Here is an 18,931-nt window from a genome sequence, read left to right as displayed (position 1 = left end):
CCCGGGTTTTAGCAACAACCCTCGGCTCACGCTCCGGGAGAACTGGTGCAACTGAACTTACTTTCCTTTTCTTGTATTTTCTTTTCCTTTAATTGTTGGTATTGCACCCTCTTTCAGTACGGGCTTATAGCCAACGCTCCTCAACAGATCAGAGGTCTCGTACGAGTCTTCAGTAAAATGTGCAGAGCAGAGGAGAGACCACTTTGTAGGCGCCCAATGTGCCCGTTAATTTCTCGTAAAACGCATCCAAATCTTTGCAGTTTGAACATTCTTGGGCCATGAATGCAACGTAAATCCACCTTCTGTCGTGTTGCTGCACCGGCCAACAATACATCTACGTGGCATGGTGATAAATTACCGTATTTTCCGGACTATACGTCGCTCCGGAGTTTAAGTCGCATCAGCCAAAAAATGCATTATGAAGACGAAAAAAACATATATACGTCGCACCGGACTATAAGTCGCACTTTTTTGAAGGGTTATTCTATCCATAGAATCTGTGATTCTATCTGATAAGCGGCGCGTGGTTACTGCGCGACTGCATTGTTTATTTAATAAACGAACAGCTGAGCAGTGATAACGCGCCCTTTGCCCTGTAAGTAGCCTAGTCTGATTATTTTAAATATCTACTACTATCTTTAATACTATCACTATCGTTATTACTAATAGCCTATATTATTATTATTATAACTAATACTAGTAGCCTATTACTGATGCATTAATCAGTTTGCTTTTAGATTATTTTTACCGGTAGGGCTTATTATCGCCCCATGGCTCTTTCATCTTTGTTATTAAAGCTGTAGTCATCATCGAGGAGAGTCATTCTTCATTTTTGTCGAATTTTATTTAATTAAATCAGAGGTCAAGTAGGCTATAGGTCTATCATCTCCAAAGACAACCGTCTAGTGAAAAAAAAAAAAACAACAACCGCTTTTAAATCCCCTACTTAAATCCTTAAAAAGAGTAATTTAACTCATGTCTTGTGTGATCTGATCTCCAATGGTGAAATAAACCGGTTGTGATATGAGTAGTCTGTTATTTTAGAAGATAAATTTAATATATAATTTAATATATAGCCTAATAAAAATAATATTTTATAACATATCACGACATATTACTGTCTGTAACTGTTCGTCACTAAAGCGTTTTCTAAGATCATAATGTCTGATATTTTTTTTTTTTTTACACACACAATAAGCGCATGTGCGTAAAGTTATAGTAAACCATCCCCCGCCTTTTTTTTTTTTGAGTCGCCGGACCCACCCACCTCCTGCGTTCCGGGACCTCCCACTTCACAAATTAAGCACTGCCTAAAATCACTACATAACTTATTTAAATAACTATAGGCCTATCATTAATAATAAAACACAGGTCAATCAAGTTTATCAAGCTGATGATTTCACTCCAAATCAGCAAATCCATTGAATTCCTCATCCTCGGTGTCGCTTCTGAACAACTCTGCCAACTCCAGCGGCAGACGAAGCGCCGTTTCCTCTTCTGCGTGGCTGTCGTCAGACTCAGCATCAGCTCCAGTTATTCCGCGGTGAAAAAAAAAAAAAAACATATATACGTCGCACCGGAGTATAAGTCGCATGGCTAGCCGAACCATGAAAAAAAGTGCGACTTATAGTCCGAAAAATACGGTAGTTCAAAAAGGAGGATTGGAGTTGAAGTCAGCTCTGTGTTTTAGTATAGCGGAAATGGCGATGACCCCGATAGACTTCCTGCTGTGACGTCACAGATGTCAAGGTCATTCACTCAGACCGCTACCTGTATAAATCACTTTAATCGTAACAATTATATTAGATTTATTGTTACCACTTAAAACTATGCCTGTGCCATTCTTGAGGTCTCAAGGGATTTATAAACGAAAGTGAGGCCATGGTTCTGCGTATCTCCTTTAACACCCTACAGCCCAACCATAATATCCTACACCAACCTACCCTAAATCAAACCTCACCCTACCCCTGACCATTAACACCCAACAGTTAACCTCATCCCACAACCCAAAATGAACACCCTACATACAACTTACATGTAACACTTTCCTCAACACCCTGAACATAAAACACACACACACACACACACACACACACAGCGTACCCAAAACTCTAACCATTACACCCTAAAAAAAAAAAAAAAACAACCCGTCCCCACCTTTACCTTATAGGATGTATATACATTTCATTAATCATGGCAATGAGCCTTTTTAGCACATTAATGCTTTCTGCATCAGAAAGTAAAAGATAAAGCATCAAGGACATCACCACGCATCCATTTGACACATTTCAATACTTTATCACTTCAGTAGACGACGATTTTTAGATCCCAACTTGTTAAAATGAAGACTTGTGTATGTACAGAGCACTAAAGAGCCACACCTGAATTTCGCAGTCTCGGGTTCCATCTCCAGTAGCTCTCGCACAGGCGAGCGAGGGACATTGGCGGAGAATTTCTCTGCGAAACAAAGTACGTCCAACATTTCAATATAACGTCCCATCACACACACAAATCAGTACATTTGAATGATGACTCCGTTTAAGGCCCTCGCCACATGAGCTGACGAACAATCAAGCTATACAAAATGCAGACGTGATTCAATGACTGTATGCGTCTCGTTCTCACCTATCAGCGGCCTCATCATTGGATAATACACTTGCCAAACGGTCTCGAGTGACATCTTGCTATCCATGTAAATTGCCCCAGCTAGTGATTCGAAGATGTCCCCCATTGCTTTGGGGACCTCAATATCCTCCTCTTTCTCTTCGTCTTCTTCGGATCGGCGCAGCTGAAAGGGAGAAAAGTGATTGCAGGTTGTTGTTTTTTTCCCCCTTTATGGGGGTGTTTTCTCACAGGAACAGAACTGCACACACCCATACAGCAGACTCATTTTAAATTAATTGAAGCCAACAAATAGATGAAAACGTTATATGTAGTGAAATAGCTCGAATAGCATACAAGGTATGGTCCGGTTTCTACATCTTCCACTCAATAAATAAGCACTCAGGTTCAGAATTGGTCATACGACATGGGCCAAAACATGATCTGTCCTCAATTACACTTAACATCAGGCTTAACAAAAGCCTCGTCTGTTGTGCTCCCGAGTCGACTGGAGACGATGCTACTCGGCTACGTAATTAAGGGCAACTTATTTTAATGAATTTGTTTCTTCTCATACAGTATTCAGTGCTGTCCCAGAGGCATAAAATGCTTTCCAGCGAAACAAGGCTATGGTCAGTGCCAAAATAACCATTCCACAACATTCAATCCAACTGCATTTTCAAAAAAAAAAAGAGGAAGAAAAAACAAATATAGAGAGAGAACAGATTCATACTGCCAATGCTGCCATGACATTTCTGAGGTCTCTCAAAGGAATATATCTGCTGGACTATGTGCTGGAAAAAAAATAAAAAAAAATATACAACACCTCTGGAGTAGTACACAAAGTTTAAGAAACAATATTTCAGATTAAAAGCACTCTCCGTAATCAAGCAAACCAGCAGTAAACTGATCAGCTATAACATTAAAACCATCTGCCTAATATTGTGTAGGTCTCCGTTGTGCTGCCAAAACAGCTTTGAGACATGGACTCCCCACAAGACCTTCAGAGGTGTGCTGTAGTATCCTGGAACCAAGAAGTTGGCAGAAGTCCTGCAAGTTGTGAGCCGAGGCCTCGGACTTGTTTGTCCGGCACATCTCGAAGATACTCAATCGGACTGAGATCTGGGGAATTTGGAAACCTAGTCAACACCTTGAACTCTGTTCTGTTTCTGAAAGCATTCCTGAACAATTTTGGCAGCGTGACAGGCGTATTATCCTGCTGAAAGAGGCCAGTGGTATTAGGGAATACTGTTTCCATGAATGGGGTGTACACGGTCTGCAACAGTGTTCAGGTAGGTGTTACGTATCAAACTAACATCCACATGAACACTAGGACACAAGCAGGGGTGATAGCGTTCCGGCGCCGCGCCGGATTTCCGGCGTACCGTGGCTGGGGGGAAAAAAAAAAAAAAAAATCTAGTTCGCCCATTGTCCTGTGTCATTCTGAGATGCGCAGATAGACAGTAAAGGGAATTCGCATGATATGGAACTAGTGGGAAAAAAGTGCCATCACGGCACGAATTAATTCGTGCCGTGACGGCACTTTTTTCCCACTAGTTCCATATCATGCGAATTCCCTTTACTGTCTATCTGCGCATCTCAGAATGACACAGGACAATGGGCGAACTAGATTTTCTTTTTTCCCCAGCCATGGTACGCCGGAAATCCGGCGCGGCGCCGGAACGCTATCACCCCTGCACAAGGTTTCCCAGCAGAACATCACGCTGCCTCCGCCGGTTTGCCTTCTTCCCATAATGCATGCTGGCGCCATCTCCTTCCCAGGTAAACGACTCACACACACTTGGCTGTCCACATGACGTAAAAGAAAATGTGATTCATCAGATCAGGCCACCTTCTTCCATTGCTCCATGGTCCAGTTCTGAAGCTCACATGGCCATTGTCTGCGCTTTCAGTGGTCAGCACGGGCACTCGGACTGGTCTACAGCTACGCATCCCAATATTCAGCAAGCCGCGATGCACTGCGTGTTCATTAAGTTTTTCAGAACAGTCGTTCTTCTGTGGGATCGGACCAGACAGGCCTTCACTCCCCACATGCATCAACGAGCCTTCGACACCCATGACCCTGTCGCCACTTCACCGGTTGTCCTTCCTTGGACCACTTTTGATAGGTACTAACCACTGCATACCGGGAACACCCCACAAGATGTGCCGTTTTGGAGATGCTCAGACCCAGTCATCTAGCCATCGCAATTTGGTCCTTCTCAAAGTCGCTCAGACCCTTACACTTGCCCATTTTTCCTGCTTCGAGAACTGACTGTTCTCTTGCTGCCTAATATATCCCACCCCTTAACAGGTGCCACTGTGATGAGATAATTATTCCACAAAATCGAGTTGTACATGAGCGGAGAGCCTGTAAGCCATGTACGACTAGATTGAGTGGAATAACTTTTATTCGATCCACATTCACTGGGTTTTGGGAAACAGAAAATTTTTTGCAAATTCGATAAATAAAAAACTTTACACAAACACCTGACAAACTCATTTCCGCTTAGAATGTAAACAAACCGGCAGTAATTTCTGAAAAATGCTTTAATAATAATTCTTGAAAAACAAAACAAGGTATGTTCTTCACATCAAATACTTTTATTCCGTATTTCGTTGCCCGTTTTGTATTCGAGTAGAGTTTTTATTTCATCCTCGGTTGGTTCAGCAACATGCTCCGCCATTTTGTTTTCCTCCACTCACGGTATACGAGTTGATATCCTTGTAGTAGAGTAGCCAATCAGAGCACACGATTACTCATATCCAGTGAATGTGGATATCCATCCATTATCTGTAGCTGCTTATCCTGCGCAGGGTCGTGGGCGAGCTGGAGCCTATCCCAGCTGACTACGGGCGAAAGGCGGGGTACAACCTGGACAAGTCACCAGGTCATCACAGGGTTGACACGGACACAAACCACCATTCACACTCACATTCACACCTACGGTCAATTTAGAGTCACCAGTTAACCTAACCTGCATGTCTTTGGACTGTGGGGGAAACCGGAGCACCCGGAGGAAACCCACGCGGACACGGGGAGAACATGCAAACTCCGCACAGAAAGGCCCTCGTCGGCCTCTGGGCTCGAACCCAGAACCTTCTTGCTGTGAGGCGACAGTGCTAACCGAATGTGGATAGAAATAATCAAAATGTTATTCACTTCACCTGTCAGTGGTTTTAATGTTATGGCTGATCGGTGTATATTTTCAAAATATTTTTACTGGTTCTGTACAATTTTCCATACATCAATGGGCTGAATCGCCAAGAGAGGGTCTCATCTGCATTTCAAGCCTTAGCTTGTTTAATTCTGACCAATTTGTCTTGTGTGTGCACGAGGTGCATGACTTTCAGCAGGTATAACCAACTACATACACACATTTACTGACCTCAGAGTCCATTCCTTGCATTTCGTTCTTTTCCAGCTGAAATTGCACAAAATCGTCGATGACGTGGAACAGCTCGGGCGAGACGGCTTTGAAGTACTTGTGGTAGTCGTATTTGACGGCGAGTGAAGCGAATATGGTGTTGTTGACGAGTGCAGAGCGCAGATCGGTCAGGACGCCGGGAGAGTGCTGCCGCGGGTCTTCATAAAGGTGCTTTGTTATGAGGTAGTCTAAAATTGCATCACCCAGGAACTCCAACCGCTGGTAACAATCTGCACTCATACGGGAGTAAATCACAAAGCTGTGAGAATTTGTATGACCTGGATATTTTACACAGAGCGCTATTCATTTCCTGTACGTACTGCAATACAAATAAGATTGAGGCTAATGAGGCCAATGTGTCCAAGTATCAGACCTGTTTACCCCAAATTTGCCCTGTCAGTAGTCTTGCAGTATCTTGTCAGTAGTTTTGGTAAGCTGTCAGTAGGAATTTTACTGGGGTCCAATCTATGTATTGTATCGAAGTCAAAAAGTAGAAAGCAGCCTATTAGATAATAGTACTCATTCAAGTTGAAAGTAAGTGATGGATTACATGAACAAAATTTTAAAAATTAAAATCTAGCACTGGTCTTATTTTTTCTGTCAAGTTAATCACCTGTGAGAACCAAAAAGCAAACCCATGTAAGATTCTAGATCTGCTCCATAATCCTCATATTACCAAGCCTAGACTCTAAGGTCTACTTGTTGACTCCTCATACATTTCATTATTTCAGTATCTCTGAAATAACCAGAAGACTAGCAGTAATAATTATTTAGGATGCTACAATAAGAAAAAAATATTTCAGAGACCATATTATGCTCTAATAGGCTACTTAATACTTAATTGGCAGCTATACTGATCTCACACTCTTTACTAACAAATCACAAGTCATTGATACCTGGCAACTTGACAAAACAAGAAAAAAATGTCAACATCAAAAGTTTAATTTCAAGTTAACAAAGTTTGACATTGGTTAATAACTGAACATGCATTTATGGCAACTCAATTATGGCATTCAATGCAACGTACGGTAAACGTGGCTTAAACGTGATTAAACATGGCCGCGCCCATGACTATACGATCGTATAGTCATGAACAGGGTTTTTTCTAGAAAAATTTAGTACGAGGGCGCTCACCATGGCGAGGGAGCGAAGCGGGGCGGGGGGGGGGGGGGGGGGGGGGGGGATGGTGCCGGTTGTCCCCCCCCGCCGTGCAAAGCCTTTGAAAAATGCTCCAATAGGACATTCTGAGGCTATCTGAGAGGGAAATTGTAACAAATTGTCTGTCAACATTGAAAAAGAAAGAAGTAATCATCTTCTGCCCCGGACAGTCTTTGGCTTTCTTCCGTTTCGTGCCGCGGGATGACATCTTTAAATGCCCAAGTGTCAACAAAAACAACTCGCGAACTATTTGTCAAAAGCTCCCGCGCCGGTGGGTGAAAGGTCATTCAGTCTCGAGAAATCTCGCTCTACAAGTCAGCTGACCTTGTATGTAACCCATGTCAAATCTCGCGAGAGCAGCCACGACAAGTAAACAACTAAACAACATGGCGCCTCAGTCTGGAAAACGCCAATTCGGATTGTTTTTGCACCGTCTGGCGGTGTATCTACTATGATTGGAATATTTTTGGAGCAATTATAACGTATTTGATGATCAGACACATTGTCACGTGGTGTTGCTGGGATGTTTTCACAGAGTCGGTAAGGGGGCGCACGCCAAGAGTAAGAGGGCGCAGCGCCCCTGTTCCCCCGTTTAGACGAAAGCCTGATGAAACATTTGGCAACATTTCGGCCATAAATCGTAGTTTTTGGACAAGAATTCGTAGTCCGTATTTTGTTTTGAAAAATCGTAGGAACTACGGACAAATCGTAGGAGTAAACAGGTCTGAAGTATACGCTCTGCTTATAGTCATCAGTATGGCATCGTGCAAATCTGCATCAGAAACAGGTAAGAGACGTGACCTGAATATGGAATTGATCAGACAGTCGCTCCAATGTAATCATTTATTTTCAGGTCGAAACGAAAGGAAAGGGGTGTGATCTGTTTTCGACTGGCTCACAACACCCGAGCTCATAAATTCACAGATCAAAGTTTACCGTTTAATTTTTACTTCCTCGTTAGGTTTTACTTTTTAAACTTTGTTTTATCCTGTGTTTTTAGACACTTGCCTGTGATGGTGTTATAATGATAGGAGGCGTGTGTGAAGGCCTGCAGGAGGTAGGCCTTGTTTTTGAACACGTAGTTGATTTTCTTCTCAAAGTTCTCAAAACCCGAGATCAAGTGGTCGAGAGTGCGTTGGGCATCCGGGTGCTCGAACATGCAGCGTGCTGGGATCTGTAGCCAGCCGTACTCGTCTTCTCCATTGCTTTCGCCGCTGGTGTCATCGCCGCCATCCATCTTCTTCTTGATCCTCTTCTTCACAGGCAGCACCTTGAGGCCGAGCGAGCAGAGGAACATCTGGGCGGCTCGCTCTCCACAACTGGTCAGGTAGCAGCCGAGCAGGGCCTCCACGCAGTCAGCGATGCTCTTGTCTGCAATGCACTGCTCCGTGTGCAGGTCATAGGAGATGCACTGCTTAGCCGTTTGAGCTCCACAGCTCTCCTCAGCCGGGTTCCAGAAACCCACGACAAACTCGTCCTCTTCAGCCGCCTTGCTCGGGTCCAGGTAGCACATGGCGTCCCAGGAACTGTAGTCAAAGTCGTCGTGGTTGCCGTCTGAAGTGAACATCGGCTTCTTGGGTGCTTTCCAATCGCAGCTAGGTTCAGAAGGGAAGACGCCGAGGGGGAACTTCTTCCCGAAGGCGCCAGAGCCGATTAGCATGGTGTCGATGAACTTGATGTGCTCATGGTAGTACTCCAAGTCATCCTCGACATTCACCTCATCCTTGGGTTCCTTCCACAACGGGTCCTCGTCATCATCTACATCATCCTCGTCGTCAAAGTCATCCTTAGTGGCCTTTCCGTTGGCCATGTCTTCTTTTGCCTAAAATGGATTTACGGAAAAAAACAAACATGAATTAAAGGGGTAAAGTTCTGGAAGAAAGTCGTTGAGTGGAATATCCCTTTTCATAGGCCAACGACTCTGAAAACCAGCACTCGACAACAACATTCACGAAGAGGGATTTGCAATGATTACAGTTAACGTTTTGGTTAAAACACTACATTAAATAAACCCAGGAGAGTTTTAAATGTTCAGGCAGAGCCTGGCTGTCCCACTCCGTGAGTCATCAGCTCGAATGCGATCCAATAGCTGACATGCATCCTGAAGATCATCTTTACAGCATTAGAACACTATAAAGTTGACCATGTGGGAAAGATTCTGATGAATATTCATTAAAACCTTAACAGCCCTGACATCTAATATTGTAATAATATGGAGCGTTGACGCTGAGAATGAGTCAGCTTCAGGCAAAACCAGCATAATCCTAGCCGACACATGAACAGCCGAAACCACATGGAGCGACCCAAAACATACAAGCCAGCTCCAAAACGCCCACTCAAAAGCGTGGGTGAATGTTTGACATTTTCCTACTGATTTCTGATGAATGCGTTTTTCTTCCTTTTCACTCTTTTTTTTCCTCAAGGCACGCTGATTAATAACACATGCTCAAAACTCAACTTTAACATGTAATACATGCTTGAAACTAACTGCTTCATCAGGATTTGATCATGTTCTTTTAAAACATAAATAAATCACTTAATTCCAGATCTTCCCATTTTAACCAGTTACATTACTTAGAAACGTATTTGACCACTCATGCAGCAGACCGCCAGACTTCTTTAATTGGCTCTAATAAAGATGCGCGGTGTTAAATTGCGTGTTAAACGTCTCACTCAGGCTGCCTGATCAACACAGAGGAGGAAATGAAATTCTGTCCAAGAAGGATGAATGCGCCCCCTGGTGGCAGAAAGAGAACATGCCACTCTCAAATAAAGCCAAGATGTTCTTAATAGCCCAAAGCGGACCCATGAAACCAGCTGGGTAATTACGCATGAAGATGCATGTTGATACAGAGTTAAGCGAAGCTTGCAGCGCAAAACAAACAAACATCTGTGGGAGCTGTGGGAGACCGACCTCATCCGAGTCCCACTTGTCAGTGGTGCTCTTGTCCTGGTTCACAACGTAGCCTGGGGGAAGCCAGTTTACCGGCGGATCGAAGATAGACACCACCATCCGACTGGGAAGACCTTTCTTCTTCCCCAGGCGGTACAGGTTGCAGTTACTGACCTAGAAAAAACAGTGGAAATATTGGTTTTTCTCATTCGATGTTTAGATCTCATCTCATCATCTCTAGCCGCTTTATCCTGTTCTACAGGGTCACAGGCAAGCTGGAGCCCATCCCAGCTGACTACGGGCGAAAGGCGGGGTACACCCTGGACAAGTCGCCAGGTCATCACAGGGCTTCCATGTTTACATACTTTAAAAAAAAAAAAAAAAGCAGTACTTTCAATTTTCTTTTATCGATGAGTAATTTAGACGCCGTTAGCTACTTCAGAACCCCACGTAATCTAAACCTAATTAAAATAATGTGCTATTATTTAAGAAAGAAAACCATATAATCATTATTATTCTATCCACGTTCAGTGGATATGAGCAATCGCGCACTCCGATTGGCTACTCCACTACTGCCCCTTTTCCACCAAAGCAGTTCCAGGGCTGGTTCGGGGCCAGTGCTTAGTTTGGAACCGGGTTTTCTGTTTCCACTGACAAAGAACTGGCTCTGGGGCCAGAAAAACCGGTTCCAGGCTAGCAACAGCTCTCTGCTGGGCCAGAGGAAAGAACTGCTTAGGTCAGCGGGGGGGCAGAGTTGTTAAGACCAATAACAAGACCGCGAAAGATCCCCATTTTTAAGCGACGAGAAACAGTAGCTGTACAAAAGCGAAGTCATCCATTATTATTATTATTATTGTTTTTGTTGTTGCTGCTGCTTCTTCCGTGTTGTTTTTGCTTTGACATTCGCGCCAAGGTTTATGTAAACGTAGCGCCGTAACTGACGTATACAGCGCCGTAATGACGTATACTGTGACGTAATGACGTGGCTCCGCTTAGCACCGCGAGCTATGGAAAAGCAAACTGGTTCTCAGCTGGCTCGCAAGTTGAACAAGTTGTGAACCAGCACCGGCCCCGAACCAGCCCTGGAACTGATTTGGTGGAAAAGGGTATACTAGGATATCGGCTCATACACCGTGAGTAGAGAAAAAATGTCGGAGCGTGCTGCTGAACCAGCAGAGGATAAAATAAAAACTCTGCTTGAAAACAAACAAACAAAAAAAAAAAAATACAAAAATAGTAACCAAACATGGAATAAAAGTATTAGATGGGTAGATGGGAAGAACTTTTTTTAAATTTTATTTTTCAAGAATTATTATTAGAGCATTTTTCACAAATTGCTACTGTCATTCCACCGGTTTGTTTACATTCTAAGCAGAAAATGATTTTGTCGGACGTTTTGTATAAAGTTTTTATTGATCGAATTTGCAAAAAATAAAAATGCTCCGTTTCTCAAAATCCAGTGAATGCGACTAGAATAAAACAGTTATTCCACTCAACCACGTTGTACACGGCTTATAGACAACTCGGTGCTACGCGCCTCGTCGGCTATCAGCTCATGTACGACTCGATTTCGTGGAATAACTTAAATATAGTGGTGTTTATTTAATCTTTACAGAAGGAGTAACATCACATAATGGTTAAGTGGCTTGGTGGATAGACTGGTTGTTGGAGATTTCACGTTGCCAAAGACTGTGCGCGACAGTTCATGAGTTTAAGAGATAGTACTAATGGAAAAAAAAAAAATGGAAAAGCAAATAAATGAGAAACATTCGGTATCCAGTATTTGGCTGAGTGCTTGCTGAAATTATTATATCGGTGCTCCAACAGTTACTTTTCGCATCCAAAGGCAGCTAACTTTCTGAGAAAATTATTAAGATGCATAATTATGGATATCATTCCATTCTCCTTTGCTGTCTAATAAAAGGAACAAAAAATATTAAGGAAGCTCTTAAAGAAAAAAAAAAACCCACTTTTATAAGCAACTTCATTTCAACTCTTGCTGGGAAAAAAACTAAGCTGAACAGGGGTGAAGAAAGGTTTTTTGTTTTTTTTTTCCCCTAATTTCTGGAACTGAGGTGAAATTAGAAAGTTGATGTCTCCATGAGAAGCTGTCTGCTCGTATTCGGCATCTTTTTATACATAAGCAACAACGTAAATCACAACAGCACCGTGGTCCAAGAATGATTTCCTTCCTGAACCAGAAATCTGGCTTCCCAGAAAACAGGACGCCGTACAGAAGACAGGTGTCTGGGGGACAGAGCTGAACTGATGAAATTCCTTGGAGGAGTGCCTACCTTCTTGCTCCTCATGTAGGACAGGCGTCCCTCGTGGGCATCGGGATAAGTGCAGAACAGGTAGGTGGTGATGGCGTGTTTGAGGAAAGAGTCGCCCAGCATCTCCAAACGCTCCAGATTAAACCCGTCGCTGGCGTTGGAGAGGGTCAGGGCTTGCAAGATGAGTCCGGGGTTCGGGCCCAGAGCTTTCACGCAGTCCCCAGGTAGCGCTACGGTCTCGGGTGCTGAAGACGACAACGCTGTTGAAGGTGCTTCGGTGCTGGTTGGCATTCCACAAGCGAGCCAACGCTCTGAGGTAGGTTTCTTCACACGTGCATTGTGGAAATCCGATTTCTCGTCTGGGTTACATTCATGGCCGTCCTGGGGCTCGCCGCTCGGATCTGAGGTAGTGGTTTGTGTCGGTACATCACTCGCTAGCTGGCAGTTTAGGCAAACATTATGGCCATTGCTGAGGTTCCTGGAGCATTCACACACACTCCTGTGTTCTTCTGATAGCTGGGTGCTGTGCGCACACATCTCTCGTGCGCTGCAGTTCTCCTGCGAGACAGCGCCTTCGATGGGCTCGGATGAGCCCGTGCTGAGGTCCTCCTGGGCAGTGTGATCCAGGGCTGCTGAGCTTGCAGCGTGCTTACAGTGATCATCTTCTCCGTCGTCATCGTCGTCGTCATCATTATCCTCGGTGCAGGTGCTGGGACAGGAAATGAAGGACTTGCTGTCAATGGATTTCTTCCATCCAAAGTCAAGATTGGAATACCTGCAGAAAACCAGGCATGTACAGAAATTTACTGAAACATGAATTCTCAGCAGTTTCACTCAACAAATCTTTGTTTATTCCACCCTTGGCTCGGTGTTTAGATTCCAGTCCGGTCTGAAATCATTCATCAATAACGCTGAGAATTAAAACTAACAGAAATCATATCCTAAAGATTCGAAAAGCTTTAAACGAAGAGGTTAAACGGACAGAAAAATTAACAAGATGGACTTGTTTTATTATCCTGAGAACATGAACACTGCAGCTGTACCTGATGTTAGTTTTCTACCATAATGAATGATGCACCAATAACGTGCTTTTTAGCTTTTTAAGTAAAACAGTTACTGTTTGGAAGCAGAGCTGCAAACAAAATCTCTACCACGGTCAGTGAAAGCAGTGTTGCTTCTTGTCAATCGTCTACACTCTTCATTTGTGAAACATCAGGGCCTTTTTATTGCACAAACATGCTAAACACACAGGACAGCTATACACGCTCGAACAATCGGCCTCATTTATCAAACTGGATATGAACTCATTTATTCTGGAGTTATTCAAGGAGCATTTTTACACAATAAATGTGGTTTCCATGAAAATCCAGTTAGTTCGGAAAATGTTTGTATTTTACGAGAACTTCCTGTGTTGGTGTAAATTCATTAAAAACATAAGGAGACGAATGAGAACCATAACGAATTGACTTCAATTCACTTATTTACAGTAGTGGATACTAACTTAATACAAAAAAAAAATTATGCTAATAATGTGTAACAAATTAAAATACATAAGACTAGCTATTCAATTTAAAAAAAAAAAGGCGTCCTAGAAAAGGAGGAAGAGGAAAAGGGTGTCCAAAGGTGTAAATGGTAGCTGACGAGTTAGAACGACTGAGATTTAGCGCATGATGCTTGCATGAGGCGCTCTTTTCCTGTTTATTCTTCTGACTGGCATTTCTCAACACCTGTGTATGCAGAAAAATCAGCATTGCTGAAGATTCTGTAAATTAATTTTTAGCTCTGGCACACAAACATTTACACAATCAAATCGCCAATGCAAAGGAAGCCAGATGGATTACTTGCTGTAATGTATATGTACTATATTAGCTTAGCTTCCCGACACAAATACACATGAGCAGTTTGTGTAGGGTGCATGGATTAAAGTTCTCTCAAATACTGCATGTTTGTGAGATCTACAGGTGCTGGACTGACCTGAAACCAGGTGGCAGGCTCTGAGCCCCCACTCCGGCGTCGATGGCCGTCTGAGCCCGAAGTTCCTCGGCTGTCAGGAGGCAGTGTAGCCTGTAGAGGATGCTGGGAAGGCACACGGCTTTTCTCCATAGAGAAGCAGGGATTGGGTGAATGGCACACAGTTCAGGAACTAAAATCTGAAAAGATGATAAGTCTTTATTATTATTATTATTATTATTATTCAGCCACAGTATCAGGGTGTATAATTAAGCAGGAAACGTCCCACCGGCTCTTTAAGATTAACCCTGTTCAGATTAATACCTGTTTGTTTTGCAGGCTCTCCCACTTAGCCTTCCTCTTCTCTGCACTGCTGAGAGGAAGTGCTTTGCCTTTTTGATTCAGGTGCCGAGGAGTTAAGAGATTCAGTCTGAGAAACAAACAGTAGCACATTCTCTTTAACAGAGTTCCCTAATGCAATAAGAGGAATTCATTTTCCAGGCTTGATGTCCCACCTGGAGGATGTATGGTCCACATCTAGAAGTGGCTGGTTGACATTGGACAGGTCCAGGTTGTACTTGGTTTTGTAGTACTCGGCAAACGTCTCATACTCTGGGGAGGGGAATCTACTGAGAGGCGTGAGGTCCGTGTATACATCAGCTACATAGAAGCGATGCGGCTGGTCAAAATTACGATACCTGAAAGAGAGGGTTTTTTTTTTTTTTTATTAGACAGTAAAATTTTAAACAGCAGCTTAAGGATTCATCAGTTTGAATATGTACAATACACCTAAACCAACTGAATCTTCCCCAGATTTGAAGGCGTGGCCTCTGCCCCCCCCGCGAAGGAGGCGTGGCCTCTGCCCCCCCCCCCGTCATCCACCGTGAAGGAGGGGTGGCCTCTGCCCCCCCGTCATCCGCCGTGAAGGAGGGGTGGCCTCTGCCCCCCCCCAGTCAGTCCTAGTGAAGGAGATGTGGCCTTTGCCCCCCCAATCAGTCCCAGTGAAGGAGGTCAGTTTCTGTCAAGTGGGTGAGGCCTGTGTGTCAGCCAGTGTCAGAGAAAGAGGTGTGTCCTTTGTCAGTTCTAGTTTAAAAAAAAAAACCCAGGGGTGTGGCCCCCACTTCTCAGCGCCAACACTGAAGTTTTTAAAAGTGTTTTTTCTCCAATACTCCATTACATCCTGCTGGACTGAAACAGCTCGATAGTCTGTAATAAAATCACTGGATGCTTTAAAGGTCTCTTTCATACATTAAATCATTGATCAGGTATAAAAATGTTTCATCGCAGAGGGGTACGTCTTCATTAAGCGACTAAAGAGAACTCTCTTGGCCTACCTTGGAATGATGACAGCATCCTGGTAGTCCTCCAGTCTGAAAGTGAATGGGTTCTGCTTTGTGTACTGAGTATTCGGAATGCCAATTCGTGCTTCAGATTTCTCAATATCCTCCATGAACTTAAAATCCATATCTAAAGTACTGGAATCTCCAACTGGAAAAAGGTTTAGATTCAGACAAAGAAAAAAAAAATTCCTTGATTAATAACCACTGTCTTATCGAATCCTCCCCTTCTCTCAAGTTCACATTCCTGGTGAGGAAAAACGCCAAAAAAATAAATAAATAATAAAAGTAATTGGTGTGCAGAGGAAGTGCACTCACCCACATTGAGAGGCAGAACGCAGTAGGCCGAGTCAGCCTCTGTGGGCCTGAACTCCAGAGCAGGTTTCTCCAGGCGGAGGATGTGAGAGAAGATGTACTGGTGCAGGCGAGTGATGAGCTCCAGCTGGGACGAGCTCAGAGTGAAGCCCGACTTCAGCAGCTCTATGGAGATGGTCACCTCACCGGAGCGGGTATACACAGGGAAATGAGGGATCTGGAATGTACAAGAAATAAATAAGTGTTTAAAATGTAAACGAGATCCAGGCTAGAAAACCATTTTCTAAAAAACAACATTCATTAGGTTCAAGAAATTCAGTGTTTCACTGTAATCACACCACTACAGCAGTGATTTCCTCAGACATTTTACTCTCATTTCAATTCCCAAAGAGTGCACGTACACGAGGTATCGGTTTAGCTGTGAGAATGCCAAAGCATCTGGTGGTGTCTTCAGGAGGGTACAGCTTTCTCCGGCGGAAGTTGAGCTCATCTGGAAGGGGTGTGGTCAGAACCATCCCAATCACGTACAGGTAATAAGACTGCTCTGGCACAGGGTAACTGCCTCGCAGGCATTCTGGGATCTGAACAAACAAGCGCGCACACACCGAAATATTTGATCAAGCTTTCATCCCAAAGTAGTCAAAACAGTTATTTTTAAACATTTATCACGACCAGGACTACATAGATACAGTCGGGGTTTGGATCAAACTTGCAATCCCAGCACAACAGTCATGGGTATTATTTATAAATTTAAATATAAATTCATTTAAATTTATAAAATGTACAAAGCAGAACTGCTGTGGACTAGAAAATCGATGGTTTTCACCCCCATGACATCTTTCAAGATTTCAGCAAACGTCTGGTGCACTCACGGCTTTGGGGTAGCACTGTCTCCTCTTAGTGGAGCCTGGCCTGCCTGGAACATTGGTTTCCTCTTCATCATGCAAATCCAGCTCCTCTTCATATTTCACCGTTTCTTTTCCCACTGGCATTAAGTGATCATCCAGCTCGCCTGCAGCCAGACGGACAGAGACAAAGAGAGAGCGTGAGAGAGAGGATTAACAAATGAAGGTTCTCATTCACCAGCTGCAGGAAGACTGTGGAAAAATGTGCATACCTATTTTATGAAGCTTCTCACAACACACAAGTGCAACAGCCTTCTCCGCAAGCCGTGCGCAGGGCATTGGGGGCCCCTACAACAACACGTAAATCATGAGCACAAAGCTTTTCTTTAAGCCTTTATCATTAAGTCATATCTTGGTTAGAAAGTGCCTGAGGTTTAAAAAATTTTTTTTTTTTAAAAAAGATTTACTTTTCGAGCTCTTACAGCCGCCCGGACGGCTCAGAGCTAATGACCACACAAGAACCGTTTAATCTTCAGTCCAGGTATTGAATTAAATTTTTACCGAATATCTAAGTTGCTTCGGATGAAACATCTTAAAACATAATACTCAGCATGAGCTGTTCACTGTTTACAGCACATGCCAGATACTAACAAATAAAAATGTTCCATGATGTCTCGGATTGCTTAATACTAAGTATGTTTGGTATTTTGGCATCAGTATTGGGATCAAAAAGTATGAGAGAGGGGGGGGAAAAAAAAAAAAAAAAAAAAGGGCTCGCTTTGGGGTGGAGGGGTATTGGTGCATTCCTACTTCAAATAAAAAAAATAAATAAAAGGCACTCACAGTGATGGGCTCTCGGAGGGGTGAGTTGATTGGCAGAAAGAGTGTGGACTGATACACACCCGTTTTCAGCTCTGTAGTCTTACACTTGGGTGCCAGGTGTGTGAAAGGGTCACTTGGAAGCCTTGCACAATATCTGTACAACAAAAGCCACGTGCAGTAAAATTTACCCAATTCCGTCAATTTGTCCATTATAATACGGTTTGTTTTGTAGACGGCAGGTTTTGGAAAACGTGTGTGTTGTGCAAGCACTTGGAGAGCAACGTGATCACTGATGGGAACATTCCGTCATACTGACCGGTTAACGTGGCCGATAGCCGTGTTGATGGTGACTCTGGGGCCTCCGTCGTCAGAGCGCAGAGAGTACGGAGGGAGGATGTTGTCATCATCCAGTATGGACTCCACCTCGTACTCATTACACTCTGATGACTTGGAACACTTGTTCCTGAGAATCTAAAGTCCAAATAAAACACATCATTAACTCGATGCCTTGAAAAGAACCTCACACAGAGGGATATAGCTCATCTAAACTGCTGACCTTCTCAATGGCCTTGTAAGTCTTGAGGTCCTCTTCGAACGCTTTTGTGCGCTCGCTGTCGGCCAGCATGATGTAGTTGGAGACAGGAGCACGCGCCCGGCCTTTGGACTGCACGTAGGACCGATACTCTGTGGGCAAATCGAACCGGACCACCAGATTGCACTTTGGGATATCCACGCCTTCCTCTACGATGCTGGTGGCGATTAGCAAGTTAGTTTCGTGTGCCCGGAATTTTCTCAACACCTGAAGAAAGCAGCAGGAGGAGATGTTCAAGCTTGGCTGACCAAGGAAGAAACTACACAAGAGGAAAGGAATGCAAGAGTTAACATTTACTCACTTCCTCTTGTTTTCTGAACTCCACCTCCATCTGCTTGTTGCGTGGCTGGTTCTTGCCAATGCTGTGGCCGGTGATGAAGTTGCTGCTAATGTAGGCCAGCTCCGGATCCTGCTTCCCTGCCTCCTTTATAAGCCTGTGGTTTCACAGAAAAACTCATAAGGAAATATAAAAGGCATGGATGAGATCAGTGGTGTCAGTAAGGTTACACAGAAAAGTACAAGATGGCATGTGTCGATTACATTTTGATTTTAAACCCATTCCCATTTTATCATTCATAATATCATGTTAGTTTGTAGCTCAGGCGAAAAACTTTTTTTTTTTGGTGCCAATATTCAGGGATGCAAACAGCACGCCTTTTGGCGGACGCCGCCTTTTTCACGGCTGAATCGCGCAGATCCGATTTTTTTTTTTTAAGG

The 18,931-nt window shown here is 43.6% G+C and overlaps 1 protein-coding gene across 4 annotated transcripts in view; it reads right to left on the bottom strand.

Annotated features, from left to right (window-relative positions):
* Positions 1-18,931, bottom strand: part of dicer1 (dicer 1, ribonuclease type III) — a 54,895-nt gene that overhangs the window by 9,736 nt on the left and 26,228 nt on the right. For 3 of the 4 annotated variants that reach the window (XM_060933698.1, XM_060933699.1, XM_060933700.1), the window contains 18 exons: positions 18,516-18,648; positions 18,179-18,421; positions 17,939-18,093; positions 17,644-17,776; positions 17,073-17,148; positions 16,828-16,967; positions 16,357-16,536; positions 15,959-16,172; positions 15,638-15,791; positions 14,819-15,001; positions 14,628-14,733; positions 14,328-14,503; positions 12,375-13,128; positions 10,102-10,254; positions 8,196-9,009; positions 5,991-6,259; positions 2,626-2,788; positions 2,382-2,457 (listed from right to left, as the gene is read on the bottom strand). In XM_060933698.1, the coding sequence (XP_060789681.1) occupies positions 2,382-2,457; positions 2,626-2,788; positions 5,991-6,259; positions 8,196-9,009; positions 10,102-10,254; positions 12,375-13,128; positions 14,328-14,503; positions 14,628-14,733; positions 14,819-15,001; positions 15,638-15,791; positions 15,959-16,172; positions 16,357-16,536; positions 16,828-16,967; positions 17,073-17,148; positions 17,644-17,776; positions 17,939-18,093; positions 18,179-18,421; positions 18,516-18,648 (4,122 nt within the window). Of the gene's footprint in view, positions 1-2,381; positions 2,458-2,625; positions 2,789-5,990; positions 6,260-8,195; positions 9,010-10,101; positions 10,255-12,374; positions 13,129-14,327; positions 14,504-14,627; positions 14,734-14,818; positions 15,002-15,637; positions 15,792-15,958; positions 16,173-16,356; positions 16,537-16,827; positions 16,968-17,072; positions 17,149-17,643; positions 17,777-17,938; positions 18,094-18,178; positions 18,422-18,515; positions 18,649-18,931 lie in introns of those variants that run through there. The other variant, XM_060933701.1, reaches the window with a different exon arrangement.

Source organism: Neoarius graeffei, chromosome 11, assembly GCF_027579695.1.
Source record: "Neoarius graeffei isolate fNeoGra1 chromosome 11, fNeoGra1.pri, whole genome shotgun sequence".
NCBI classification, from domain to species: domain Eukaryota; kingdom Metazoa; phylum Chordata; class Actinopteri; order Siluriformes; family Ariidae; genus Neoarius; species Neoarius graeffei.
This window is presented reverse-complemented; position numbering and strand designations above follow the sequence as displayed.